This window comes from Leptosomus discolor, chromosome 19 (genome assembly GCF_034619465.1).
Source record: "Leptosomus discolor isolate bLepDis1 chromosome 19, bLepDis1.hap2, whole genome shotgun sequence".
Classification (NCBI taxonomy): domain Eukaryota; kingdom Metazoa; phylum Chordata; class Aves; order Leptosomiformes; family Leptosomidae; genus Leptosomus; species Leptosomus discolor.
The window spans coordinates 3,288,624-3,316,618 of record NC_141409.1 but is presented as its reverse complement, the minus strand read 5'-3'; the positions used below and the strand labels follow the sequence as shown (position 1 = coordinate 3,316,618).

The 27,995-nt window shown below is 47.9% G+C and overlaps 1 protein-coding gene across 3 annotated transcripts; it reads right to left on the bottom strand.

The window, feature by feature from the left end:
* Positions 1-13: 13 nt before the first annotated feature.
* Positions 14-27,798, bottom strand: FKBP15 (FKBP prolyl isomerase family member 15). Of its 3 annotated transcripts, none has more exons than XM_086475646.1 (30): positions 27,746-27,798; positions 26,055-26,168; positions 25,662-25,733; positions 24,228-24,297; positions 23,000-23,074; positions 21,804-21,902; positions 21,192-21,341; positions 20,130-20,198; positions 18,591-18,734; positions 17,993-18,138; positions 17,197-17,245; positions 16,396-16,515; positions 16,043-16,142; positions 15,219-15,322; positions 13,573-13,666; positions 12,856-12,965; positions 12,338-12,448; positions 11,586-11,680; positions 10,792-10,894; positions 8,968-9,000; positions 7,232-7,403; positions 6,592-6,728; positions 6,105-6,260; positions 5,288-5,440; positions 4,911-5,003; positions 4,357-4,467; positions 3,713-3,820; positions 2,749-3,518; positions 2,248-2,338; positions 14-1,779 (listed from the first exon to the last, which is right to left on the bottom strand). In XM_086475646.1, exons 1-30 carry the CDS (start codon positions 27,796-27,798, stop codon positions 1,705-1,707), a joined length of 3,777 nt encoding a protein of 1,258 aa, XP_086331772.1. In that variant the 3' UTR covers positions 14-1,704. The 3 variants fall into 3 exon arrangements, with proteins under 3 accessions (XP_086331772.1, XP_086331771.1, XP_086331770.1); XM_086475645.1 differs by having other exon boundaries at positions 25,662-25,749; positions 26,059-26,168; XM_086475644.1 differs by lacking the exon at positions 8,968-9,000 and having other exon boundaries at positions 25,662-25,749; positions 26,059-26,168.
* Positions 27,799-27,995: the final 197 nt, after the last annotated feature.

Sequence of the window (27,995 nt, the reverse complement as noted above, 5' to 3'; positions counted from 1 at the left end):
ACAAGCAAAAAAATACAGGTTTAATTGCACTTTATTTTTCAAGAAGTGAAATGCAAATCCCTCACGTTGTCTATCTGTAACGGGAAACGAGAAGTGGGATTTGTTAGTTTTAGCAAAGACTTCCACCAGGACACTGGCACAGACGGGGGGTCCAGAGGCCACGTCAGGGCATCTACACTCAGAGCAGCACAGGGAAGGGGACCCCCAGAAAAATCCGTGTTTCACACACCGAGTAACTATTTGGTGCTTTGACTTCTGGAGTGGCATGTTCAAGCCTGCACAGCAGCAGGTCTGCTCGTTCACAGGCTTTGGTCTCTTCCACAATTCGCAGCACTGAAGGTGCAGCACAGGGACCTGCGGCGCTGCTGCCCTCCAGAACGGTGATGCCCAGCACTTTTTTGTCTTCCTCCCACGAAATCACATTTAGGAGGACACAGATCAAATTCAGTTCGGGGATGGTAAGAGGCAGTTGTAGAAACTAAACTGTAGCAGAACTACGTTAAGCGCCTCCTTTCTATTCAGGGAAGGGGGATTTACTCATTTCAAAGACAAAAAGGATTTACTCATACTTCTAAGCTGTGTTGGTGCTGGTGAGCGTAGAAGTAAAAGTGCTATGAGAAACCCCGGGGGGTTGCCCAGCTGTCTCTCCTCCCTGCCTTCCCCTCTTGGTCCACTTAGAGTGAGAGTTATACCCCAAACCCCCGGCTGCCCAGCAGAGCCCAGGCGAGGTCGGGGTATAGCTCCCACCATCGCCAAGCTCTAACTCGTGCTGTGGGCGTCATGCCTCCCCCGGCAGCAGAGAAAAAGGCACAGGAGAGGGGCTTGGCTTCTCTCGACAAGCAGCACATCACACCTTGTAGTGCCGCTCTCACTGCCAGGGAAACACAACCCAGCAAAAAAAAAAAAAAAAAAAAGAAATCTCACCTCTGGATAGAAGCAGCGAGGGGACAAGCTTTTGTGACAGCCTTGGGGTCCCCCATAGAACACAGCTGGGGGTCTGGCTCCTCCCAACGGCCACGACTGGATGCTACATCTGTGCGGGAAGCACTGGTCTCACAGAGCCCCGACGTCAGTACCGCTAACAGGTTGGGTGCCCCTGCCCGGCGGGCTGGGGGGCAGCCGGACCGTGCAGCCACCTCTGCCCCCCGGGGCTTCCTCAGGCTGCTCCCGGGAAACACCTGCCCGGGGTCTCTCTGCCAAATCTCCCACCGCACACTGCTCGTACGCGGGGAGGAGATGGTGCAGAGTCCCTGGGAACTGAAAGAAATATTCCCAGGAGATCTTCACTGGGGAAGAAGATGAGGTTTTAGTCTGTTTTCTTTAAAAAGTAGTTACCTACTGCAGGGTCCTGCCAGGCGTGTTCTTCTGAAGCACTTCACAAAGTTCGTATTTGCATAACGTGTCAGACTAATGAATCGACGGTTGACAGAAGTAGGACAGCGATACAAACATGCAGCGAGACCGGCTGGTTCCTTCAGCTCGTGCCAACCTCTGCGTGTGTTTGTCAGGTCAGAGCGATGGGGCTGAGTGCCCACCAGTGCAACAAGAGCCACTTGCTCTCAGGCCCCATCAGGCTGCGGTACGAGAGCCTGGGAAGTCCCTGGATGTTCCCAACCGTCCCACGTAGGCAGCTCGTGAAGTGCTAAGTGCACAGGAAGAGGCCATGCCCACAGGAGAGGGCTCACAGGCTCACCAGCCAGCTCTTCATCCCAGCCAGTCCAGATCATCATCATCATCGTCGCCAAAGAGCGGAGCTGGAGGGGGATGCCCCTTCATGCTCTGGAAGTCAAACCCAAGGGAAACTTGTCAGTCGTAACAGCTTCTCAGTATTTAGTAACTCCTACACAGTTCTGGCTCCAAAATCTCCGTCAGCTTTAGGGAGGTGAGCTCAAGGAGCCTCATTACTGGAGTTTTTGTATTTCTCACACGATGTCTTAATACTCCAGAAGAGATGCTTACAGGCTAAGAGGGATAGGAGGGGGGCAAGACACCAAAATCCTTCAATTAACCCGGCAAGTCTCACTAACTCATGCCAGCAGGAGTTTGTCCTCCCTATCTCGGCCCAGGCAACCCCTCCAAGCTCAGCAATAACCCAGACACTTGTGATTTACGCAGAGAGCGCACAGGAAGCTCCGAGCTCTGCCAGCAGGAGCCAGTCCGTCCCCCACTGCCAGGGGGAGGATTTCACAGACAAGCTACAGGTTAACACCTGAACCAGTTCAGGAGTGGAAAGATAGAAATACCTACCACTTCCTCCTCATCCTCCTCTTCAGAGGGAACTCGTGGCTTCAGTGGTTTGTGAGATGCTGTTTCAAAGAAGTTGTCATCCTCAAAGAGGCTAGAAGAAGATAAAGATTTAAGAGTTCACTTGCAGATGATGGGACCTTGGTTTTACAAGTTCCACTAAAGAAGGATGGAAAAGTTTTGTCACCGAGGCAGACTTTTAAGGCATGTACCGTTCACCAGTGCAGAACGATAATGGGACCTGGCAGCCACCAGTATCCTAGAGAAACGGGACGCTCCCCTCTGGGCCCACTGGGAACTGCTCACAGGGACAACGGCCCCACTGCCCCCGCCCAGCTACCAGCCTGTTTGCAGCTGCTCTCCCAGCAGAGCGGGCCCGGGGCAGCCTGTGCCAGCGCCGGGACGGGGCTTCAGCAGCTGCCCCAGCCTGGGGGTGTGCTGCCCGGCCAGGCCGAGCTGGGCGGCAGGGAAGGGGGATCGTGGCTACCCCCAGTCCCATCTTACCTGGAATCTTTTTGCCTGGGGGTGGAGGCCAGTTCCTGCTGTCCTGGGGTCCCTCTGCTGACCGCCGAGCGCGGCTCGGTGGTGTCGGACACCGAAGGGGGCTCCTTCCCCGAGCTGGCTCCCTCCGACGGGTCTGCGCAGTTCCCTCCCTCACCATTTAAGGGCGGGGGCTCTACGCCTCCCACAGGCTCCTCCGCCTCCAGCCCCGCAGCTGGCTCCTCCGGGAGCGCTGCCACGTCTGCTTCACCTGGCTCGGCTTCCAGGAGAGAAGGTTCTGCGACTTCTGCCTGCCAAGATACTCTGGAGGGGCCGCGTTCAGCCTCAGCCTTCCCGATGGCATCGCTCTCCTGCCTCTGCTCAGCCGGCGCCAAGTCCTCACCCGCCTCAGGAACAGCCTGTCCTGCAAGGACAGGCCCCTCGTCAGGATCCAGGCAAGATTCAGCCGTGGGAAGGAGATGCTCCCCCTGGACCTTCTCCTCTTCCGACACTCCACTGCTCTGCATCGCCTGCTCCTCCTCAGGAGCGCTGGGCCTGGCAGACAGAGGAGCAGCCTCTCCTTCCTGGTCCGACACCACGGAGCCTGGGGCTGCTTGCCCAGGATCAGCTGGGGACGCAACACTCTGGGCTGGGCTATGCTGCACGGGCTCTTCACGGGCAGCCTTTGTTCCAGGTGATCCCTCCGGTCTCGCTGCTCCTGTTCCAGATTCCTCCTTTTTCCTGTCATGATCTGGTTTCTCCTCCTGCCTGCTGAGTAGCTGCAGTGTTACAGTCTACAAAATGGAGTGGAGAACGTAGGTTATACCCTAAACATAAACCACCCCAGATCCCCGTACCTTCTATTACTGGGCTGCTTTGCCACCCACACCACATTTCTGCTTCACGGGTATTTCAGACTCACAACACAAATTTGTGTTTTTAGCCAATTCTCACATTGATCACCTCATCTCTCTTATCACTATTGTACCTTAATTGTGTTCATGACAACACCCAGGACTGTCCTGCCACTGTATGTCTCTCCCAGCTCAAATTCACCCCGAAGAGACTGAAATACACCATTCATGATCTTCTTTACCTGGAACAGAGCAAGACAGGAAGCAGAGATACGATTCATTAACGCGTGAAGCACTGGACTCAACATCAGACACTTCTCCAGCTGAAGGAACAAGAAATCCCGACAGACACACGTGGTTTTCCAAGAACCACTTTTCAAACCAGAAATTCCCGTAACGCAGCAGAATACCTCACGCCATCTTAACTCAGCACCATTACACGTACATCAAACCCACCCCGCCAGAACTGAGGCAGGTTGCACAAACCCAAGGCGGACTGACACTTATTTCTCATTATTCTTTTGATTTTTAAAATCTAAACCTCAAATCTTAAGTTTTAGCCTAAAAAAAAAATTTAAAAAAATTTAAAAAAAAAATCAAGCAACAAAGCAGGCAGCAGGAAGATCACATCCTTTCTTCCTCTACAGGCCTCGCTACTAGAAACATGGTGCTTCTGTGGAGAAAATAATGTTTTTCCTTCTTATCTCTGCTCAAAGAGAAATAACTCAAGGTAAACAGATCTGCTCAGTAAGGAGAAATACTGGATAGCCAAGCTCACTTGTTCTGCGAAGTCTGCAGGTGAAGATCCACCCTGGTCTTTCTCCAGGTCTCGGATGCGTTCTTCATAGCGACCCCTCAGCACCACGACGTCAGCCTGCAAGGCTGAATACTGCCAGAGGGAAAGGGAGAGTTAGAACAGCTTCACCGACACCACCCCAGGGAACCCTGCAATGGATGGGGTATCTGTAAGCAGCTTTTTGGTGATGGGCAATGGCTGAGTAGAGTTTTAAGCAGGGCTTTGATAGAGAGGTGCAAAAGACTTGGCTGGAAGTAAGAGCACCAAAATAAAGACACCCAACCAAGCCAAACCCTTGGAGGGCCACAACCATCTCATTAGCCCTTCAAGTTCAAGTAACACCAAGAACGGGCACAGCATTACTGAGATCCCAGTGAAATGAGGGCGGGTTTCATACTGGGCCTGTTCTGGTTTGCTGGAAGCAATGTGAAATTATTCCTTCCCTCTCATATTCTAGTTATTCTGGACATTGGCAGCCTGAGGGTAGTGATTACTGCGCTCCAGTTCATATTCAGCTGCTGTGTTATTCCCTTTACCTTCTCTTTGATAGGCTCTAGTTGCTCCAAACGTTGCTGAAACTCAGACAATTTTTGCTCCTCTGCTTTTTTCGAGTGTTTTAGAGCTGCAACCTGAAAGACAGGAACTAGAGCCCATCAGTTTACTGCCCCTTTCAGTGTCACCCTCTTGAAAACAGTTTCTGCTCAAAACCAGTCACTCAGAACAACGGCAGTAAATCTGCCAGCCCACCAACCCAACGTAAGAGTTATAAGTACAGACACGTCCTGCGGACAAGACCAAACTCCATAACAGTCAAGAAATTAGCAAGTCAACCCACAATTACTGGGGGAGGACTGTTGGTTACAGTTACTGGTTACTTGGCACTACATTTCAGCAACAAAGAACAGCCCTTTACCTTCTCTTCCAGCTGGGACACCTGCTGCTGCAGGGAGTCTCTCTGCTCACACACCTCCTGGTACTGTCGAACATGCTGCTCCTTGGCCGAGGCCAGTGTACGTTCACATTTGGCTTCCCACTGGGATTCCAGCTCTGCCTGGATGAGTGACAGCTGCCCATCACGTAGGGGAGATCGTTAGGAGAACACACGCACGCGCACACAGGCGCACAGTCTGCGTTTGCACACGGGCTGTCCAGCCCCAGGCTCTCAGCCACGTCTCCCGCCCCAGGCTGGAACACCAACGTGCGGATGGCAGCCCCGCAGCCTCACCAGCTCCTGCCCACCCCTCTCGGAGTTCAGTTCCAGCCACAACCCCTCAGGCTGGCCTGCAGCTCTGGCTGACTGCAGATCTCTGGGCACATTTCTAAGCAGTCTGTCACTCGTCAGCAGTCCTGCATTCTTCTCTCTACTATGAGCTCAATTCGGTGCCTCTCCTTTCCTCAGTCTGACACTCTCTGACACAGACCACATCTGCTGCTGCACCAAAACTCTGCAGCCAGGCCCGTGACTCGAGTCAGGGACCTCGCAGCCTGCCTGCCTGCTCACGTCCTGCGCTTCCTTAGAGAGACACAAGTGCAACCCCCGAAGTCAGAAGCAGAGCAAGCACACCCCAGCAAAGGTATTTCAGAGCAAAGTGAACCTTGTGTTAACCCTGCAATGAGGCAGGCACTGTTTTCATTCTTCCACTGCCTGAGCATTTTCATGACTATTTCCGACCTGTAGGTTCCTACAAGCCTTCCAGACACTTGCTGGAGAAGCTCCCAGGACTCCTCACCTGCTCTGCTGCTGCCTGGTCAGTTGAAGTCCGTGCCTTTTTCAGCAACTGTCGAAGCTTGTCCAGTTCCTGCTGGTATGACCTGCGTATTTCTTCCATCTCTTCCTCTGCTTGAGCTCTCTCTGAGAGGGATTTCTTCTTTCTCTCTGCAAGATTCTGCAACACAGGAGATAGAATAGGCCAGACTGCACCAAAGTAGCTTCTCTTCCTTGTGCAGAAAGAGCTTCTTTGAGCAGGGAATCTTGTAACTTCAAAACCAAGCTAAGATTATTTTAGAGGTAGGAAGGTTAACACATTACTGGCTAAGATATTAAAAAAATAAATAAATAAAAATCACATAAGTACAAAGGATCCACCGGCACAGGAATCCTTGCCTGCAGATGAGTCAAGATTTACCTAACTTGCGTATTTACAAGCAAGAACGTTGGGTTAAATTTCAGCAAATACCTGAAACCCTGCATCTCTCTAATGCCGGCGCTGGCCATACCCTTTCAAGAGTCGTCTTTTCCACTTTCAGGTCTGTTAGCTCTTCTTCCAGCGCTGTGATCTTCATGTCCAGCTGTCTGCGGCTCTGCTTCTCAGCTTTGAATCTAGTCTGAGTGTCCTCAGAGGCCTCCTGAAGCTCTGCAAAGACACACTTTCCTGGGGGTTTCAGCACTACACGTGTTTCAGGTGAGTGCCGCTGGGGGCTGATGGGAAGGAACGGTGTCTCTTGCACAGTGAAACCAGTAACACGGCTTGCACCTGCAGCGGGAACTAGAGTTTATCAAGAGCTTCTTCTGTGAAATGGCAAAGCCATAAACCTCAGGTTTTATCTTAACTTTCCAACCACTGGAACATCTCTGGCTCCTCTACAAGACGTTGGACAGGAATGCCAAGGGACTGCTGCTAGAGAAGGCATCCCTGTGCCAGGATGGCTTTGTCCATTGATTCAGCCCACTCCCCTTTGGCGGGAACAACGATGCACACACCCTTCAGGCACTGCAGTGCATCAGCATCCTTTGATGCGCTTGTGACTGACCCTAGGGAAAGCAGGAATAGATACCCCAGGAGAAAGGAAAAACCTATGACTTCGGAAAAAGAATGACATAAAGGAGCTGCCACGGAACAGGCACAAGAAGCCTCACCTGCTAACTGCGCTTGCAGCTTGTTGAGCTGCGCCTCGTGTCGCTCTGCCTCCTGCAAAGCGGCAGACAGCTGTTTCCGCAGGTCCATCTCCTTCTTCTGGTGGGCAGTCAGCTCCAGCTGCAGCGTGGAAACCTGTGCTGTGGCAGCTGCTAACTCCTCTGCAACTTTGGCCTGCATCGCGGAACGGAGCAGGGAAGAGGGAGACAAAGAGGATACGCGCGTGTGATGAGGCGCCAGAACTGCTCCCGCAGGAAGAGCTGGCAAGGTACTGGAGACCTTAGCGGGGCAGTGCTGGGATGCAGCACCTCACAGGCATCTCCAAATTGAAGAGGTAACGGTAACTTTTTTGCCACGTTACTGAGAGTCGTTTGGCTGTAACCTGTCCAGACGGACCAGGAAGTTGCACGAGGCCACCAACCACCTCGTCACCACATTAGTGCAACTCAGTGAGTTTTCCTGAAGAGCATAAACGTGTTTTTAAGACTAGTACCAGTGCCTGGTGGCTCTGCTTAGAGTTTTCAGGTGATGACAACATCTATTCAAGCAAAAGCCTGGGTTCCAACATCTAATTATCTTTGATGAGCTTACAAATCACCGCAGAGCCACACAAAACATAGGCTTGTTCCAGCCAAAAGAGCACCTTCGCTCCAGCACATAGCCACCTTGAGGTGCCCACACAGGCAAGGCTGTCATTTTAGAGCATTGTTCTCACAGTAACTTGTTGACCTGTTTAGATTTAGTATCGCTCAAAGTCAGTGACTCATGTAAAACCAGGTACTCTGACAGCTTGTTGGACAACTTGGAAACAGTATGTGAGGAGAGGCTCAGGGCATCAGGACAAAGACACAAACTCACACTCCCAATCTTGTTGCACAACACACAAAATTCAGAGGCTGCTCTGCAAAGACAGAGCTACCCCTCTCAGAAAACCTCACTTGCTGCAGGGAACAGCTAAACAGCCTACATTTCAGATGCCCAACGGGCTTTCACATTCTTGTAACTGGCAAGTTCAGGAGAAGTGGCGTTTCTTTCTGCTTTATCCCCACAAGACTAAAGCATTTCTCTTCAGACTAGGACCACCACCTTCTGGCAGAGAAGAGCTGTGAGCAAAAAACTGTTCCATCTACAGTGAGGATGAATGCGTGCTGACCTTGAGGGCCGGGATACTGAGGCAGCATTTCAGCAGAGACTGGCTAAAACCAGACCCGCTTTCCTCTTACACTTCCATAAACGTCTCACTGCAGTCCTTGATACCAACGCCTAGCATGCTAAAAACAAAACAAAAGCCCATGGTGTATCTAAAGGTTATTTTAATGCTTGTCTTTGTCTTTAATGGCATATAAAGAAAAATAAAAAGCAAATTCTATGCCAGGAACTGTCACTAGACTTAAGTTTGTGCAGTGAATGCTTCATATCTATACAGCCTCCAGCTTTCAGGTGCCAAGAACCCTAGGTGATCTGTATCTGCACTGACAATTACATGATCACATCCTGTTTCTTCCACGGGGGAGGTGAAACAAGCAGCAATGGGACAAAGTTCTTTGAAAGGGCTCCCCAAGAAAGAGGGGGCCAGTTACAAAGCCCTTTTCCAAGCCGAAGATCCGTGCTAACTCAAGATCTGGGGCGATCCTTTTAATGCCCGTCAGCTTCTAGCTAGTTCAAGAGGAAGCTGGGCTGGCACTACCTAGGGCACAATTATCTGTCACCTACACAGTCAGCAGACACACTGCCTCACCTGGTCCCAGCCCCGATCCACTGGCAGCATGTGCTAGGAAGAGAAAGCAGCGACAGGAAACAGGAAGGGTTAAGAACACAGCTTGAAAGGCAGAGGCATTAATTATCATCAGAAAAGAAAAATGCTTCATTACAGGAGCCGAAGGCATGCCAGAGAAGCCTTTAAATTATTGCAAGAACTGTAAAAGCTCAGACAAGGTAGTGAAGCCTGGCTTAAAAGGGAAGAAACTAAAGGTATCCTTACAGGTACCCCGCACACCGCAGCTGCGGGAGCGACCCTACCCGTGACCACCGTTTGTGGGGTGTCACTTGTCGTCATGGGACACGAAGCCTTCACCTAAAGCGGTGATGTGCTCTGCCAGGGTTGAAGATCTAAAACCCAAGAGCCACAACTACTAACACCTCTTCTCAGCGATCCTGAGTACAGATGCTTGCCCTTTATCACCAAATAAACGGCGATTCCCTATTTTTAAGTAAAGAATAGATAAAATAGTTTAAAATTCTTTTCCCTGATTCTGTCTGTCCATAGTGATCTCAGCAACTGCAGTCACAGAGCAAACTGGGTTAGATAAAAGGAAGAGGAAGGAATACCAGCCTTCATATTTACAGCCAATACTCTCACAAAACTAGGGGAAACCTTCTCCAGTGCAAATCACGGCTTTTCAGGTCTAGCCTCAAGTCTGGTGTTACCACCCAGGCAGTGACTGCTGAATCAAGTGGATCCTATTGAAGATGAGGCCCAAAAGATTCCTGAAGAGGATACCTTATACTTCCAAAAGATGCTTCCTCCCCAAGTTACTTACCACACAAGCTGGAGGTTGTGCTCGCTGACAGAAAGGAATCTGATTTATTATTTCAGTCTGACTTATTCCTTGTGAGAACCTCTCACACTCCCTACACGTTACAAGTGTTGCGACCTAGGCTCTCAGTGGAAAAATTATTGGCCATACACTGCTCTGTTCTTTAGCATACTTGCTAGCAGGCCTCGGAAAGATGCCGTTTCTGTCATTTTTAGGTGCACCGAATTACAGTTCTCATGCAGGGCAAGCATTTACCATCTCACAGTTGAACTGGAGAGATACACAACTCAGCAGGGGAGCAGGGTGCAAGACTGAACTTGGTGTAATTTAAGAAGCCAGTGCTCGAGAAAGCATAAAAGACACCAAGCAATTACAGACCTCAAAGCTAGCCTGCCTGAGCCAGGCTGTCTGAGTGGACGTTACAGGATACGCAGCCACACATAAGTGCATTTAACTGCTTGGACAGCTATTTCCCAATAGCCCCTTCCACAAAAGCACAATACATTATTGGTAGAAACAAACAGCTTTTGATTAGTACTTAAAAAAAAAGTGCAAAAGTGCAATGAAGAAACTCTAGCGGGAAATACTTTTTCTGATGGCTACATTCACTCGATGTCAGTCAAATAGAAGGAATAAAACTTTTCTGAAACTGTCCATGCAACTAAATAAACAAAGTACATTTTCAACCCAACAAAACCCTGTGATACACACAATTCCTCAACATGTTTGCCATGTACCTACAGAGTCAACAATAAATCAGACACTTTGCTGTAAGATACGAATATTAAAGCTACGACAGCAGAGATCTACATTTACGTCCTCTGCTGCTTTTGCAATGAAAGCCATGAAAATATTCAAGCTTTTCTCAAAACAGCTTTCAAAACATACGTTCAGAACTACAGTTGTCTTGTAAGAGAACTGACTTAAGCCTTGACCAACAAGGCCTCAGCATGTTTTAGCGCAGCAACAAGCCCCTTTCCTGGCTGCAGCCAGAGGTCTGTGGCTCCGCTCTTTGTCACCATTACCTTCTCCTGCTCTGCATGCAACACTCTTGCCTGTGTGTTTTCATTTGTTGTTTGCAGTGAGTGGTTCCTCTGCTCCATTAGCAAGTTACTTTGTTCGACGTACCTGTGAACAGGGGAATACTGCATGAGCGTTTATGTAGACACTTGAAGCAAAAGGCTCAGACAGAAAAGGGGATATTGCAAAGGAGTTTCTTCGTGACAAGTCCCAGACAATTTCGCAGGATGTCCGCTGGCACCAAGAGCAGCCTGACCTCAAAAGGGGGTAACGGGACAGCCTGGCACAGCAGAGATTGTATCAGCTTGGGTGAGTGCTTTACCTCTCTGCAACAAGTCTAACATTCCTATCACACAGTCCGGAGTTTTGATAACCTGATATCCACTGACCTTTGCCACTTCCTTAAACAAGTTACTCCCCTTCTTAAACTGAACGGAGCACACACCAAACAGTGGCACCAGGGACACCACATCCTCTACAATTTCTTCCACCTTACTAAAAAGCCAGCAAAAGTGAAGCACCTCCCAGGAGCAGAGCAAGCGTGCTCAAAGAAGATAGCATGAGGGTTTTTTCCGCTTTTACACGTTCATGTCTACTGAAAACCACAGTTTGAGAGATACGTCCTACAGAGAGAGAGGGGAGGGAAAACCCCCACACTTTTAATACCTAAAAAAAAATAAAATTTAGAAATATCAGAACATGACTCTGTCCTAAGAACACCCCTCCTAGCTACGCCTAACCAAGTGTAAGCTAGAAAGTCTTTGCAAATGCAGAGAGGCTGTACCCTCCCACTCCTTACCTCTGATTCCGCTCAATCAACTCGCTGATCTTCTCGTTCTGCTCCTCAATACGACTGCTCTTCTCAAATATCTCTTGCTTCAGCCTCTCATTCTCCTACAGGACAGCCCAGCATGAATATTCATCTTACTCAGACTTCCCTGCAGCAGTACCTAAGCCTTTGTTTGGTACAGAATGCAGCACAGTGGTGAGAACTATCACCAGCTGTGGCAGCATCACAGGAAGGTGCTGTGGTACATTTAGCAGGAATCCTGGCATGGGACAGTGGTTGCCAAACCTCATTCTAGAGAAGATTGTGTGTGGTTGACTTTGTCACCCACAAATCCCAAGACTGTAAAGCTGGTGCCTCAAAAAACTACAAAGTGTAAGACTAAGTAGTGAAAAACAGAAGCAGGTGGGTTTTGCAACAGGGTACTTCAGCTGTAAAACTCCGTCCTGCAGGATGCTGTGGGTTAAGTCCATAACGGTTTAAGCAGCAGCTGAATTTCTCTTACATGAACCTTTTGCCAAGGCCTATTAATATATCAACTCTGGCTCACAAACGGTTGAGAACAGCTTTTTTCAGAGGGAGAGGGACAGAAATCATTGTCTCTCTCATACTCTTCACCTAGGCAGCTGCTTTTGGGCATGTAAAACCAGAACACACGGGTGGCCACCCATTTGGGCCAAGCCAGTACAGCTATCCTCGTTAGGAATAACACTGAGGGCTCCAGTTCCTTATGGAAGTAGTCAAATAAGGCTGGCCATGCTCACCTGGATTATGCGTTGGATATTGCTCATGATCATGGAGGCTTCCATAGTAACAGAGGAGATACCAGGCAGCAGTGAGCTGTTACCAGCACTTTGTTTCTTCAACTCCTCCACCTGCAGGGATAAGGCATTCTTAAGCCAGATGAAACGAATTTATGGGGGTAGGTAGGAGTCAGACATCTGCCAAGATCATTTCGCTGTTCCGTCTGGTCAGTGGTCGGGTGTGCACCACCGCATCCACTGCGACACCTCCCCAAGGGCAGGGAGCCTCTGCGAACACCACGCATCAGGTGATGTGTGAGACAGTAAGAGACAGCACCTTCCCCCAAGCCTAGGCTTAGCTTTTGCATAGCAGCTGAAACTGCTACCACTTCAAGGTCTGACAACACTGGAACTTTCACTAAGTGAGTACATCCCTTACAAACCTAATGCAGGTGTTTAAACAGAGGCAACTCCTCCGACTACATCTGGAGAGCAACAGCAGTAACCTCGTTAACAGGCCTGCCTGTGCCATACATTACCTTGGCAGCCAGATGATCCATTTTATCCACTACTTTGCTAACAGCCATCCGGATTTCAGTGTTATGCTGCCGAGCTTCTGTCATCAAAAAGGAAGTCACATCCCCGGGTCCTTGAACGGAAAGGAGAGACATCTATAGTCACGAGGGGAAAACGCCTGCATGCAGACATATCAACAGCGATGCTCAGCAGTTTGAAGCCTGACAGATAGGACAGCCACTCTCTGCCCAGAAATAAGAGGGCCACAGTAGCTGGAAAATTAATAATGTAGGTATTTTCCAAATAATGTGAATAGGCAGGTTCTAAACCTAAACTGTTCTTTAAATGCCTTTAGTCCTTCCTAGGTTGTGCCTTTCTTTATGTCCTCTCACTTAGGAAAGGCCTCTACCTGCACACTTAAATTCTTTCCCTGGCTGGTAGGATAGCTGTTTGCTATTACAGTTACATCTATAATGGGAAGCACTAACTATAAAATACCTTTAGTAATACACAGCCTTGGGAATACACCTAGAAATTCCATCCCCTTTCACACTGCACTAAAGTTCCTCAAGGTTAGAAAAAGATGGATATTCACTGTGAAATGTTTGCTCCTATTTGGTATTAAAAAGACAGGATGAGTACGTATGTGTATGCTACCAGTGCTACTGAAATCATCATTATAAACCAGTTACTGCAGGTACTGCAGCCCTCTGAAAAGCACATCATTTTTTTAAACATACCTTGGTACGGGGCGGGATACATCTGTCCTACAGGCTGGAGCTGAGAAGCAGACGCAGCAGTTTGGGTGTAAGCAAATGCCATTCCTGGATATGCCTTGCAGAACAAGTTCAACAGATTAGAATATATTTTGATGCTTCCCCCCTCCTCACACTTAGGTGGTTTTCATGTTTTTTAAGCCCCACAGAAATGATAATATTTGGAAAGGAAAAAACCCGGAATTTGGGAGCAGGATGTCCAATTACACAAGTCACAGTATGAAAAAACCAAAGCCACTCTTCTTTCTAGGCTTAGATGCGTTCAGGATACTACAGCTTAGTCAGTTACCTTCTTCACTGAAGTTTCAGTGAGAACATGTTACCCTGCGTTTTGAGAGGCCAAGGGCAGCATGTGAACAGCTCACTGAGCTTACTGCATGTGCAGCAACCTGCAGTTATGCTGACTTGACCACGAGGCTGTTCCTAGGAAGAGTTCAAACAGTGCAACACGACTTGACTGCAACTTTAGTGCTCTGTGCTCAGCAGCAGCAGCTAAACAGGCTGAAGAATGCACTGAATGCTACGAGTACCTCACTGATACCGACTTACTCTCTCGGGCAAGGAAAAAAAAAAAGATTACAATGCAACTTGGGCCAAGTTTCTACAAGAATTCAGGACATCAGGGTCAAACTTTCAAAACAATACATCTAAATCACTGTCAGGTTAAAACTTCACTTTAATGACTAGTTTCTGTTCCAACAAACAGAAAAGTATCTTTTTTATCTTGTTACTTGCCACACCTTCCTCTTTTTCAACAAAAGGAAAACACAAAGCCAAAGCAATGCAATGCCACAGCAGTTCTGGGTTTGGTGTGGTGGGGTTGGGTTTTTTTGTTGTTGGTTGGTTGGTTTGGTTTTTTGTTGTTTTTTAAACATAGTGGTTTTATTCATTATCAAATGTTTTCTTCCTCTGCCTGGACCCGTTAAAAATAAATGGCGTGTCCATGTGACATAGGCCACTGATTTCCAAAAGCTCCAGAAAATAGGTTAAGTGAAAATAACTACAGCAAGTGAACAGTAAAAAGCTTTATAGAATATAGACTTTATAGAATTGTTTGTACAATAGGTTTGTACATACAAGTCTTCACTATCTGATGTGGAAAATGCTTGTGTGTTAAGCCCCCAAAGTCTCCTTGTTAGCAAGCAGATTGCATCACTTCACAGCAGCAGCACCACAAGCCTTTTAAAAGGATTATTCTTCTGCTGGATGAAAACCCATGACCCACAAACACGTTAAGGGCACAAATGAGCTCTCACAGAAAAACAGACCGTGACCAAGAAAAATTTCAACGCAAATGCTTTCAGTTTCACCTGCTCCACAAGTGCTGGAAAGTTGTATTTTATCCACTAGAAACGCAGATATTAAACAAAGTCTGGTTAATTCTTAGTTCAACTTTAAGAAGCGATCAGTAAACAGAAAATTAGCCCTTTTTGATTAAATTAAGATGCCCGTCATGGAAACCTCGAAGTGCTAAAGAGTCACAGGAAACAGCCTGTGATTCTCATCTGTACGTGCTGCTATAAAGTCCTTGCTCCCAGCAATGGAGAAGACAATAAGCCTTATGAGAAAGGACAGAAGCGCCAACACTCTCCTTGATTTCACTTCGGTACCTGAAAGCCCTGTGCTCCTGCGGGTAGAGCTGAATGGGGCTGGATCGTGGCAGGTATTAAAGCAGCAGAAGATACCGGCGGTGTAGAACCAGACGCCTGAGGTACTGGAAAGGAAGAAAGAAATTCAGCACGCCAAAAAGTAGCTAAAAATAATCTAACTCACTTGGTGTGAAATAGTCAAAAGAAAAAAAAAATAAATTAAAAAAAAAATCACTAAATAGACAAAAACTTAACACAAGCCTGTCTGCAGCCTTGTGAAAATTAAATCCAGTCAAGCAAGTGATAAAAGGTCAAGGAAAGAGTTATCTTGCACAGAAATACCACTTCTAGCTACAATTAGACCACATCTTTTCACTCAAACAGAGCTGTGGAGTTTACTGACACAGGATGTTACTCAGGCTGACTGTAACCAGCAGCTGACATTACTAATCCATCACGGAAAGACAAGTCAAGGCCACTCCAGAGCTGCCCGCCCTCTGGTGCCCTTCACTCTTATTTCCATCATTTTCAAACAAACAAAAAAAATCTGTTCACTGGGAAAGGATTTGTAACGGTTCCATTTACAAGTCACAGGTCCTAGAAATCTCAGTGCCACCCCAGCATACCAGCAGTGGTGTGTGCGGGACATCACAACGCAGACATAGTCAGTCTTGTGCTTTATGAACAGTCTGCCTGGGGAGCTTTGGACCAGCAAGCCTTATGAGAAGCTATCTATCAGTTCCTATTTCAGTTCCCAAAAGGAATCCTCTATTCGTACAGCTCCTGCACTTGAAGCCTGCAAAAAAAAGTGCAGTTTTGCTATACCAGTCCCAGGCTGACATTACCTTGTGCTGACACCGTGGGCAGTACTGCATGAGCTGGCTGCGACGGTCTCACTGAAGATGAAGCCACTGGTTGTGCTGTCCCTCTCAGCGTATTTGGATCCTAAAAACATTTCTGCATATTAGAAGGAATGCTAAAGCATGAGTGAACAGTTTGAACCCACGATCACCTGGGACTTATCCAATTAACCCAATTCAACTGGATAGGAACAGTGGAATCGTCAAACCCTTTTGCCACAGCAGCAGGGTACGCCTGCCCTGTACCGACAGGAGAGTCACTGCTACGGCCTCCGCCTTAAGGAACTCACACTGGAGAAAAAGCAGCAAACAGTCACATTCAGGTGCCGGTGACTCACCTCTATTTCCGAGTCACTGGAGTCAAGCTGACCACCCGCTGTCCCAGCCAGGAAAGGCAGCATGGGCTGTCCCATTTTAGCCATCCGAGAAATTAGCTTTGCCTTTGCTACATCTGGATTCTAAAAGAAATGTTTGCAGTTACTCTTCCTTTGTCTCTCAGCCCAGGCTTTTCACACATTAGAGACATCTGTCAGGATCAGACTCTTCTAAATCATTGACTTAATAATTTTGGTGCTTTCAATTTTTCAATGACTGCATGAAAAACTTTTTTCAAGCACAGAAGATAACACTGTGGATTTGTTAATCTGGCTTGCTTTATATACTGTCCTTCTGGGATGACACTGCTGTCATTACATAGAAAAACATCTATCCCTGCACAAAACGCAGCAACAAGAAGAAAATGTGTTAATTAAGGAAGCTGCTTCGCAGCTTTTTCTATCCCGAGGCACATGCAGGAAGTCGTCTTCTCATGTAGCTACATAAACTTACACTGATTGTCCCAATTACTCTTTGTTAACCATTTTAAATTTGTCGATTTACCTGAGAAGACAACTAGCCCTGTGAGTATCCACAAGGTCAAAGTCACTTTGCTTTAAGAGCAGGAACTGGGACTGAGGTTCCTCATGTTCTGCTAATCCCTTCAAAAACAAGTCCCTGACCTGCTGTTAGTAAGGTGAACATTCAACAGCATCTTGCTTGTGTGATGTTCACTTTATCTTCAGCAATACTGAACGCAGAAATGAAACCAACCAAGCTTCCCTACATAAGGCTTTGAATTAGGAAAAACCACCACCACTTACTGCCAGCTGTTCACTGATGGAGTTTGACTTGGCCCGAACAGCTGGCTCCCTGAAAAGCCAAACACGCACATGTTGATACCGGAGATTAACAAAAATGAAATTCAGGATCCAATATTCTGCATTTTTAAATACTGTCAAATACACCACCCCCTAGGAAAACAGTTTTCTTCTACTGTGAGCATTTCTTCTGGCTTACTTTTGGAAGATTCTTTGCAACATTATCTGTAGATTTCAGAACATCATTATGGGCAAGTTCCATGGCTGTGGAACAGATGAATTTTGTTGATTGCTGTAACAACCACATTCTGGTACAAATTTTAACCAAGTCCAATAACAAACTACTTATGGCAACAAAAAGAGCATTTAAACTTGAACTCCCTAAAAAGGATGACTGACCCATTTAGTTAATGTAAGAAACAAATGTAAAATTTGCAATTAAACAAATCAGCCACGACCCAAGACCAACTACCTTATGACTATACTGGCACCCGAGATGAGAAAGCTGGGCAGCAGCACCCACACAGCTTAGTCACACTAGATCTCAGTAATGCTGTAGTGGAATTACTTCTTTCATCTGTGCCCATTCCAATCTCTTTAAACCTGAAAGCCAGCATTCAAACAGAAAATTTCCTGCATGTCTTGCTCGCAAGCCTTCCTCTGCCACGCTGACGCACCACGCTGGCACACGGAGGACCCCCGCTTGCCAAGTGATGTGCTAACGCAGCATTGTGCCACCTGCTGACGAGCGCTGCCCTCTTGTATCACAGCGAGCTGTCTGAGCCGTGCTGCAGCTCACCCAGGCTTTGGAGGTATGGTGGACGGAGGCAGCAAGCCAGTGTCTGCAGAGAAGCCATCTGAACTGGGTACCGGAGACGGGGCAGGAGAATCCCTTGAGCTAACGCTCTGTCCATCCGAACCAGAGGATTCCTTCACCAACTTCACCTGAAAGAGCACGTAATAAAAAAAAAAAAAAAAGGGACATTTTTGTGGGTTCCCAAAAAAGTTTTCAGCAACTTGCTTATTTTTGATGACTATTTTGTCAAGCTCAGGCACTTCAAGTAAAAGCACACACTGGAGATGCTGAGTCTTTACATCCCGTCATTCCTCACCGAGTATTTTATTTTCCCAAGTGACTCACAAATAAGACAATGAAAGGATCCCAAGACAGTTAGAACAGACATGTCTTAGTAAACAGCCCGGAGGAATTTTTTGGGGTTTAGGGTTTTGGTTTGGTTTCTAAATGAAAGATACGTATCTTCCTGAGGTATTCGGTTTATAACAGTTTCTGGGCTGTAGCTCTCACGCCAAGAGCAGGTTTTCACCTTGCAGACAGACGCTGCCACCCAACAGCCACAAAGCAGATGTAAAATAAACGCTTGGCAGAAGACACTCACCCGCCTAACTTCCACCTCAAAAACCAAAGTAGAGTCTGGAGGGACACGGCCGGCCACTCCCTGAGCTCCATAGGCCCATGCTGGAGGAATAATGAGATACCTTCGCCCTCCTTTCTTCATCCCCACCATTCCTTCTTCCCAGCCCTTTGGTTGTCAGAGACACAACAGAAGAGGAAGCAAACAGCCTGATCAGTACGTTACGGTTTCTTTTAGTCACACTGATTAAGACAGCTTCAGGCATCAGTTATAGAAGATTCCAAAATATATATACAGAGATATCCTTGTAAAATCCTGTTTATTTTCAGTCTGCGACACTAAACCTTTGTCTTACAATGAATCACAATGGCCAGTTATAAATTGCAACATTAACTTAAGAATAAAGATGCAGCCCCCAACATGTTCATAGCGAAGTCAAGCAGATACAGCTGTCTCTAGCATGAAGGCTGGAGGCCTCCAGGTCTCTGCATGGTTCCAGAAACCTGGTGCAAGTTTTAAATATCATCACTTGAGCAGCTACCATGGATCACACTGATACCCTGGAGAAAAGAACCGCGTGTTGTGCTGCGTGCACAAATTCTGCAGTTGCAGGCGGCTTGCAGGGCACACAGTGGTGACCCCTCTCAGCATTCAGGGATAGAACAGGACTCCACGTCACAGAGATCACTTCCGAATTGCTGTGGTTAGATTTACAAAGCACCCACAGAAAACAGTTGTAGCCAAGGAGGTTTAGAAGTCAGAGCAACACAAACTGTCAAATGGATGCCAGCATTTACCAGGACGACTACTACACCCAGGCAACAGTCACTAGAAGATACACTTTAAAACAAACGAAGCAGAAACATAGTGCGTCTTCAACAAAGGACAACTTGTAAGAGGTCATACATGAATTACTCGGGTAATGGAAGTGACTTGGCCAAAAGCATCTCTGATTCATGAACTGATTTTGTGGAATAAAGTAAGTTTGTACCACACCACCTGGACTGAAAAATTATTACATAGTGAAAACCCTCACGATTTGACTCAGAGGGTAAGACCACCCCAGGCAGTAGTACCATCTTTTACTAAACCATCCTAAAACTTGTCAGGTGTCTTCACCCTCCCACGCCCTTCTCCCAGGTGTTGTATCAGAGCTATCTGATGCTCTGCTTCCCAGGCACAATGAGCAGGGAGGAATCTGAAGTTCTTCTCAAACTGAAATCCTCCTTTAGAAAGAGGGCTCCCCAAGAACAGGGTAATGGATTAAGTGACTTCCAAAAAAACAAAGACAAAAAAAAAATTAAAAAAATCTACCCTGAAGAACTCAGCTCTTGAAAACAAGAAGCTTCCTTTTTACCAAACAGGACAACTCCTTTCTAACCTGCCAATGAAAAGCAGACTGGGCTAATGAAGAACAAAAGTTTGAGTGAGTCGCTGATACAAAGTGTTTCCTATCAAATGAAATAGGAAACAGAAATAGCATACATGAATCCTGAACAAGATCTTCACTAATTCAAAGGTCAGAGACTTCAATTATTACAATGAAAGTGCCAGAAGTTCTACCTTGATGACCTTTCCAGAACCCAGCTTCAGCCGCAACAGCTTGTCTTTGTTAACGTTCGAGTCAAACACCTAGACAGTTGAAGAACAGAAAATACATGGATTTCCCAACTGTTTCAAGGTTCTGAGCGTGACTTTACATGTTCCATAACCTCCCACAACCTCTTACATGCTATTTCCCATTCTGCTACTTCCAAAATTAATGCTCAACAGACATAAGACCAAGCATAGCTACAGCTTCTAGTCCATTGCATAGTACAACTTCTTAAAGTGAATGATAGCTGGAGACTCAGACTTTAAAACTGCTTTGAGCTTGATGGTCAGGACACGACTGGGCCAAGTAAAACACCAACACATCAAGCTTACATCAAGCAGTAAACAACTAAGTTCTGTACATTAAACTAAGCCATAGAGAGCTGGACAACTCTTTCAGTAGATCAGAAGTAAGCTCTGCTATGTACTGTTGGTACATAGAGAGAGGCATGCCAGGCAGCCCAAGGAAAACAAAAACATCCCCTGAAGAAGAAAACCAGAAAGCCCTTTTTTATAGGGGAAAAGATGCAACTGCAGATGGATGCAAATGCAAAACCCTTTGCCATGAATTTTGCCAACAGTAAACCCCAGCAGAAGTGTTTTAAAGGTAATGCTTTGAAACACCAAAGCATTTATTTCACTTATTAGCAAACTGGACTGGACAGAGCTGTAGAGGATGTAAAAGCAATCTCATTCTTTGAATACTTGGAGATGCGCTTTGTGTCAGACAAGGCCCTTCTCACTTCCTCAAGCTGTCTCCAAAGGAGCACAGGGAGCTTCATTCCTCCACACCATTTTCATTAATGTTAGTGTGTGAGAGTGCCTCTGGAAGTTAAAAGCATTCAATCACCTCATCCTGAATAGGACTGGAATCCCTTATTATTCTATAGGTGACAGATGACTTCACTTTCGGTGCCATCAGGAATGAAAAAATACCTTTAACATCAGCACCACTACTAGCTGGATGTGGCAGGTTCCTTCCAGGGACTGTCACACTCACTCAGTGCTAGGAGGTAGCAGAAACGTCCTTACCTGTCCAAGCCCGTTGTTCTGGAACAGCCAACCCGTATAGGCAACCTCCAGAGAGTCTCCCCCCTCTACTCCCTGCCCTTCCCCAAGGAGGAGATCCTGGTAGAGGACTGCATCGAGCACTGGGGAGCTGTTGCATTTGGCAATGCAGACCTGCAGGAGGAAAGCTTATCAGTGTCTCTGGCTGTTAAAACAGAGTGGGAAGTTCCACTACGACTCACTGCAGATCTGATGCACTCCTTACTGTTCTGATCACGGCCAGGTTATACAGGCACTCACGAGGCATTCCATGCTTCCTTGTGCTGAATTTTGCTGAGAAATACCCTCTGCTCTACAGAACCGTTGGTCTCACGGCACTCGAGAATCTTGATCAAAAATCCCACCAGAAGAACAGGCTCACTGCCTCAAAGAGGCCTGCATCTAATGAGCCCTCAGCCAGGCTCAGTGCAATCTGCCTCAACCACAGTCATGCAAATGCTCAAAGCTGAACTTCAGTGAAAAAGTACAATTCTGACTTTGAACCTTTCAGCAATAAGGGGCTCTCAGACACCACCTTGATTTGCCTGTTGTTCTTAACAAGCCAGCAAGGCGTACCTGCACAGAGTAAGCACCTACCTGTTTACCGAAATCCATTGCTGCCTTTTCCGACTCAAACATGATGGACCAGTTTTGCCTCTGATCATCATAGAACGTACTGTAATTGTTGGGTTGAACCTGAGAGGAAAGGAAATCAGTCCTATGTTATACATGAAAAGATGCATTCAACTAAACAAACAAAAATCCACATCCAGAAGCAGCTTAAAATACGAGCTACTGAAATTAAGTAGAGGCAGAGGAAGAAGCAGGCTGTACTACTACCCAAGTTCAGAATGCACAAATTAGCTTTTATTTATGTGCTCATTATCATGGCAGAATTATTATAATTCAAATACTTGAGCAAACATCAAGTTCTTCATAGATACCACGGCTTTCACAAGCTCCTTTGAAGCTAGGTTCCAAAATATATACAGGGATTTTTAAGCTGAAGTCATCTACTTTTCCCAAGTATTGATTACATTTAGACTTCCAGAACCAATTGGAGGAGTCACTCCTTCCTCACTTCTAAAAATCCACGTCACCAGAAGCTGACTACATAAGCCATTCATGTTTGAAAATGTGCTTATAAAACTATAGAGCAAGCTACCATTCTGGTCAGGAATTTGGACTGAAGTTCTACTATTTAAGAGTAAAATTTCTTTCTGTCAAACCAGACAAGCTCAGAGCAGCAAACCAACACACCGATTTGCTGTAAAACTGGCAGAAACCAGAATTTCCCCAGAGATCCCTTTTTAGGGCTTACAATGCTCCAAATTGTTCTTATCAGCAGAAAAATGCCGAGTGTCAAATTTCTGAGAGAAAACATTTCCTTGCCAGCGTTTCCTTCTGCTTGCTCAGTTGTATTCCCTCAGTCGCTTAACTGTCAGCAAAAGGAGTTTTGTTCCGTTTCTATCCACTGCAGGACTGCAAACCCCCAAACATCTCCTCGGTTATGTACAGGCAGCAACGCTCCTCCTGCAGCACCTTGCCGACCTTGCCTTACAAAATCTACTGACGAGCCGCTCTGCATCGGCCCATATACCAGTCTCTTGGGCAACACCCCCTGGGCGCAGGAGCGGGCCAGCGCTGCCGGGCCCTGGGATGCCTCTCGCTGTGGCAGGCAGGTGTTTGACCTCCAAGGCAGAAACTAACACCTTGGAAAGCATTTCAGAGCCAGCTTCTGCTTGCCGGGAACAACACAGACCCTGGAACGCTGCTCTAACCCAGAGTCTTACCGTGAGTATGAAGCCCGGGTGGATCCTCGCACTTGTGATCTGTTGCTGCTGACTGATGTAAAGGAGGATCCTGTACTGGATTCCACAAGGAATTGGGCAGGGAGAAAGAACAAAAAGCCAAAACTCAAAACGTCTCCAGTTCTAGTGTGCTTTGTCAAACTCTGAGCCTAAGGCTACGGTATTTATTTGTCAAATACACCTTGCAGCAGCATTTTTCAGCGCAAAAATACTTAACACAATTTTGTAACAGCTATTAAAACCCCTTGAAAACATGCAAGCTTTACTCACAGGAATCAAGCAATTCAAACTAATTATGTTGCAATGAGCAAGATGTTTCAATTAATTCCACATTTTTTGCAGTTACCGTGTAGAAAGATGATACATGGAACTCGCAAAACACGGCACACAGGCATAAATCAACCTAACAGACTGAGTAACAATAAGTTGGAGGGAGCCTGGGAGTGAACTGGCAGTATTCCGCTAGCTGTGCGGGTTGTGGTATGACAAAGGCAGCCGGAGAAAGGCCGTGTCAGCTTCCTTCTGCCAACCCTGTCCTTCCCAGCTGCCCCATGAGGGCCACACCTGAACGCTCCTCAGGTCAGCGACTCGGGAATCAAAGTTTACCAAAGTACTATTTTTTTAATTCTTGCCAAAGCAGAAGCAGTTTAGTGAGACAAGATGAGTCAGGAATTGGGGGATACGAACACCATAAACACCAACATCAAGGACAGATCAGAGTATTCCAAGTATTTTTTAAGCACACCAATTTACGGGGCACCTCAGTGCTGTGTGCTTAGAAGAGCACTTGGGAAAGAGAGATATTTTTGATATCAAAATAACAAAACTTAAGCAAAGCATCTCTGTACTGCTGGACAAAATCTTGCCTTGTATTGTTTTCCACATGCACAGATTTGTGATCCAGTTGTCAAAGACATTCTGAATAAATATCAAAACCACTTCCAGAAACATGAGAAAAGGTGCAGTGCCTGAAACATTTCAGACAGAAGTTGTAAGAGATCTTACAAACTCAGTAACTGCAGAGAAGAAAGACGTCACCAAGGTCAAGGGCTGAGCCATAAGAAAATGCAGGGGGCCAGGAAGGCGTAAGCAGCCGTGGAACCAACCTCCAGCATCAGAAGCAAAGACACTCTGGTGAGCTCAGAGAAACGCTACCTCACACCAGCGTACTCTCAGCACGAAAACGTTCAAGAAGGGAAGTGTTTCTCACCTCTTTGGTGGCATGGTTCCCCACTACAGCTGCTCCATACTTGCCTTGCTTCAAGTACTGCCCATTTGTACTGGAAGACAAGCGAGATATTCAGGTGCAGAACTGTCCCTGCCACAGATTTCGCTCTGCTGTTGCCGAGTTTTTCTTCTTTAGAGTTCAGGTCCCTTTCCTCATGCCTAACTGTCCTGGGTTACAGCGTAAAATGTGCCAAAAAAAAAGTATTCTACCACCACCTTCAGGAGCTGTTGAGACCAGGTGGGGCGGTGCTCCCTGCCTCCCCCCTCTGGACTATCTCCTGTCAATGGGCACAACAAGGCCTTATCGCCTGACCCATCGATAACTCGCTCCTGGGCTATCTCCTGTTCATGGCCCATCAAGGAACTGCCTCACGGCTCCCCATCCCATGGTGAGATGCTCCGCCCGGGGGGAAGGAGCCAAGCAGTCCATGCCAAATAAAAACGGAGATCTCCAACACCCTAGCAGCCTTCTTCCACTGGATTCCCAGAGGAGTTTTTTCCCCCCACTGGAGTTCCAGAGGACGAGAGCTACCTACCTACCACTGGACCTTCGGAGGAAGATCAGACTCTTTTACCTGATTGCTGCTTCCACAGCACTACACCCATCGCTTCAGGAGGGCTGCAGCCAGCATCTTATCGGACTGCTACTGCCCCCCTAACAGGGGGTCAGGTTGTATTCCTGACTCTGTCAGTGTAAACCAGTGGGTTGGGTTTTTTCCCTGCCTTGTGTTATATATGTATATATTAGTAAAGAACTGTTACTCCTATTCCCCATATCTTTGCCTGAAGGCCTCTTAATTTCAAAATTATAATAATTTGGAGGGAAGGGGGTTGCATTTTCCATTTCAAGGGAGGCTCCTGCCTTCCTCCGCAGACACCTGTCTTTCAAACCAAGACACTAACACATCAGGCAGCCTTTCCTAGCTGAAAGAGTGCAACTTCCTTGCCTGCCCACAGATTACAGGAGCAAACATGATGGAGCTTGAGCTGAAAACTGCTTTTTTCACAGATCCAGGGGGAACAAGTTTTTATGTGATGGCAGCGTCAAATGGACAGAGGAATTTACTGTCACTCTATGCTCATGCCTCAGTTCTCCACGAGGGAATGTATGAGACACAAGCACCTAACAGAGCTGCCCAGAAGCACAAGTACCAGGCCAGCACCCCAGAACGCAGTTCCCTGTACTGGCCAAATCCAGAACTGGTGATTTATTCGCAGCTGCATTACTCAGAACTGCAGCACAGTAACCGAAACCTTTTTGAGCAGAAACTTGCATCAGCTTGCAGCATTTCTACCACACAGACCCATGTCTATAAGCGATGGTCTCTTCCCACTCACCCAAAAATATCTCCCTCTATGATTAGGTCTTAAGGTCCCAGAGACACTCACAGGTCATGCAGGAACCTGCTGCACTTACTATCGATAGGCGTGAACCGCAGTGGCCACCAACACCAACGGTGCTCCTAAAGCTGCTGGGGCCGCGGGAGCCCTCTGGGCCGCCGGACCTGCCGAGGAACCGAGAGCAGGAACGCCCGTCAGCAACCAGCACTGCCACGGCCGCTGGCCGGCGATAATGCCACAGCGTTCCTTCCCCCAAGGGAAAATAACTCCAGAAGAAGATCAAAAACCGAAAAGCGATGCTCCAAAGTCATCGAAGGGCACCAGAGTAACCAGTAGGGAGGGTACTAGAGGACAGTATCATTTGAGAAAACTAAGTGGGTTATTTGCACTGCTGTTCTTCACAAGTGCCCCCATTCTCCCAGCAAGACACAGGCTGCTAAGTTTTTTCCCCACGTTCCAGCCCAGTTACTTACCAGCTGCCGTTTGACCCTTCTTAGGCTGCTTTGGTGCAGTGTACTGGAAGAATTCATTTCCTTGGCTTGAGACTGTTTGATCTAGACCAAAGAGAGAGGCCAATCTGGCTCTGCAAAGAGAAATAAACTTTTTTAGGTTTTTTTTAGCTTTTTTAACTTTTAGTTAAGTAAGTTTTACCTTACTTAATGTGGGCTTTATAGATAAGGAACACCATTAATTGTAAGTTATATCAAATATAAAGTCTTTACCATCCCTTTAGAAATAAACAAAAGGATGCATGTTAAGCAGCTCTATAGTAATTCACCATTTAATTTTGAATAAGCAGAACTTTTAGATTAAGAGGCTGGGGTAAGTGGTACAATTGTGTTTCATTTCCTCAAAAGCTGCTTTAAGGAAGAAACAAGGTCTGAAACTACACCAAAAAAGAACTCACTTTAAAGCAATGACTAGGACTACCCTCCTATGAAATAGCTGATTGTTGCAATACTGAAAAAAACTACGTGACGACACAGAAGCCGCCATTTAGCGCCAGAATTTTTCTTCTTTAAACATCCAGGAAAGACGTTCTCCCATTCAGTTTTAAAATGGCAGATACTGTTCTGCCTAAGTGCAGAAGGTTTGACGCTGCAGGCAAGTAGGTCATTCCTACAGGGTTTGCAGTTTTACTGCTTTAAGCCCATTTAAGCTCACCTAGTCCTGGCGTCACGGGACAAGTGAACAATTCAAACTACGAAGCAGAATCCACAAAGGACGACACCACTGTCGGTGGACCTGCAGCATTTTACACGAGAGGCTTTCAAAAAAAATAACCATTCGCTAAAAAGAGAGAGGATGAGTTTACAAGACTTGTTAAACTGAAGCTCCTCAGGGAGGGCAAGGAGAGAGCACCACCGAAATCACAACTGCTGAGGAGCCTTCAAGCAGCAACACGTCACACAGTGTAAGAAAAGTCGAATGTGCTACACATCAAAATGGTACCACCGAGAGTTGAAAACTGGCTTGAAGTAGCCATTCCTGCTTAAAAATCCCCCGTCCGGCACCTTCAGGACCCCCCGCTTATACCCTCATTTCAGCGAGAGCATCTGCTCCCCTCACCCGCCCCCCGCCCCGCAGCGAGCCTCGAGCGACCGCTCCTCCTCCTCCTCCTCCTCCCCCCTGGAAGGGCTCCCGCAGAAATCTCCGCCCGGGTCTCCAGACAGGCGGATTCAGACCCCGGAGCCTCCCCGTCCTCCGGCTGCCACGGGCCTGCCTGCCTCCCGCCCCGCCGGGCACACCGAGGGGCCCGCACCGGCAACCAGCCCCTTCCCGGGAGTACCGGGCTCCCCCACCGAGGCGGGGCAGGAGACAGCGGCACAGACCCGGGGTTAAATCCATCACGGGAGGACGGCTCCCCGCCTCAGGTCCGACCCCGCCAGGTGGCTGTCGCCGACCGGAGAAGCCCCCGCGGAGCGGCCCGGCCGGCACCGGGGAGGGCCCCGCAGGGCCCCGCAGGCCGTGGGCCCGCCCGCCGCTCACCGGGCCGGGCAGGAGCCAGGCCCAGCCCCGCGCAGGGGGCGGCGGGGCCCGCCGCTCACCGCAAAGGGGCTTCACCGGGGCCGCTGCCCCGCGGCCTGCCCGGGCCGCCACCCCGTCTCACGGCAGCGGGGAAGGGAAGGGTGGCCCGGCTGCGCCCCGCCGGCCGCTCACCCGCTGGCAGGGGACAGAAAGTCCGCGTCGTCCTCCTCCGCCGCCCCGAACATGCTCACGGACTCGCCGTCGCCGTCCCGCGATGTCGTAAACGCGCTGCCCGGCAGCGGAGCGCTTTCCGGCTGCGGCGGGACGGGACCGGCGCGGGGCGGGGAGGGGAAGGAGGAAAGAGGAAGGGAAGCCGCGCGGGGGAGGGGCGGGGCGGGGCGGGGCTTAGCGGGCACGTCGGAGGGGGCGGGGCTGAGAGCGC

Coding starts and splice junctions, on each gene's coding strand:
- FKBP15 (XM_086475645.1), bottom strand. CDS start 27,798: ATGTTCGGGGCGGCGGAGGAGGACGACGCGGACTTTCTGTCCCCTGCC. Junction 24,298..25,661: donor GCGGTTCACGCCTATCGATA/GTAAGTGCAGCA, acceptor CTTGTCTTCCAG/TACAAATGGGCAGTACTTGA. Junction 9,001..10,791: donor TGCATGCAGAGCAGGAGAAG/GTAATGGTGACA, acceptor TTCTCTTCCTAG/CACATGCTGCCAGTGGATCG.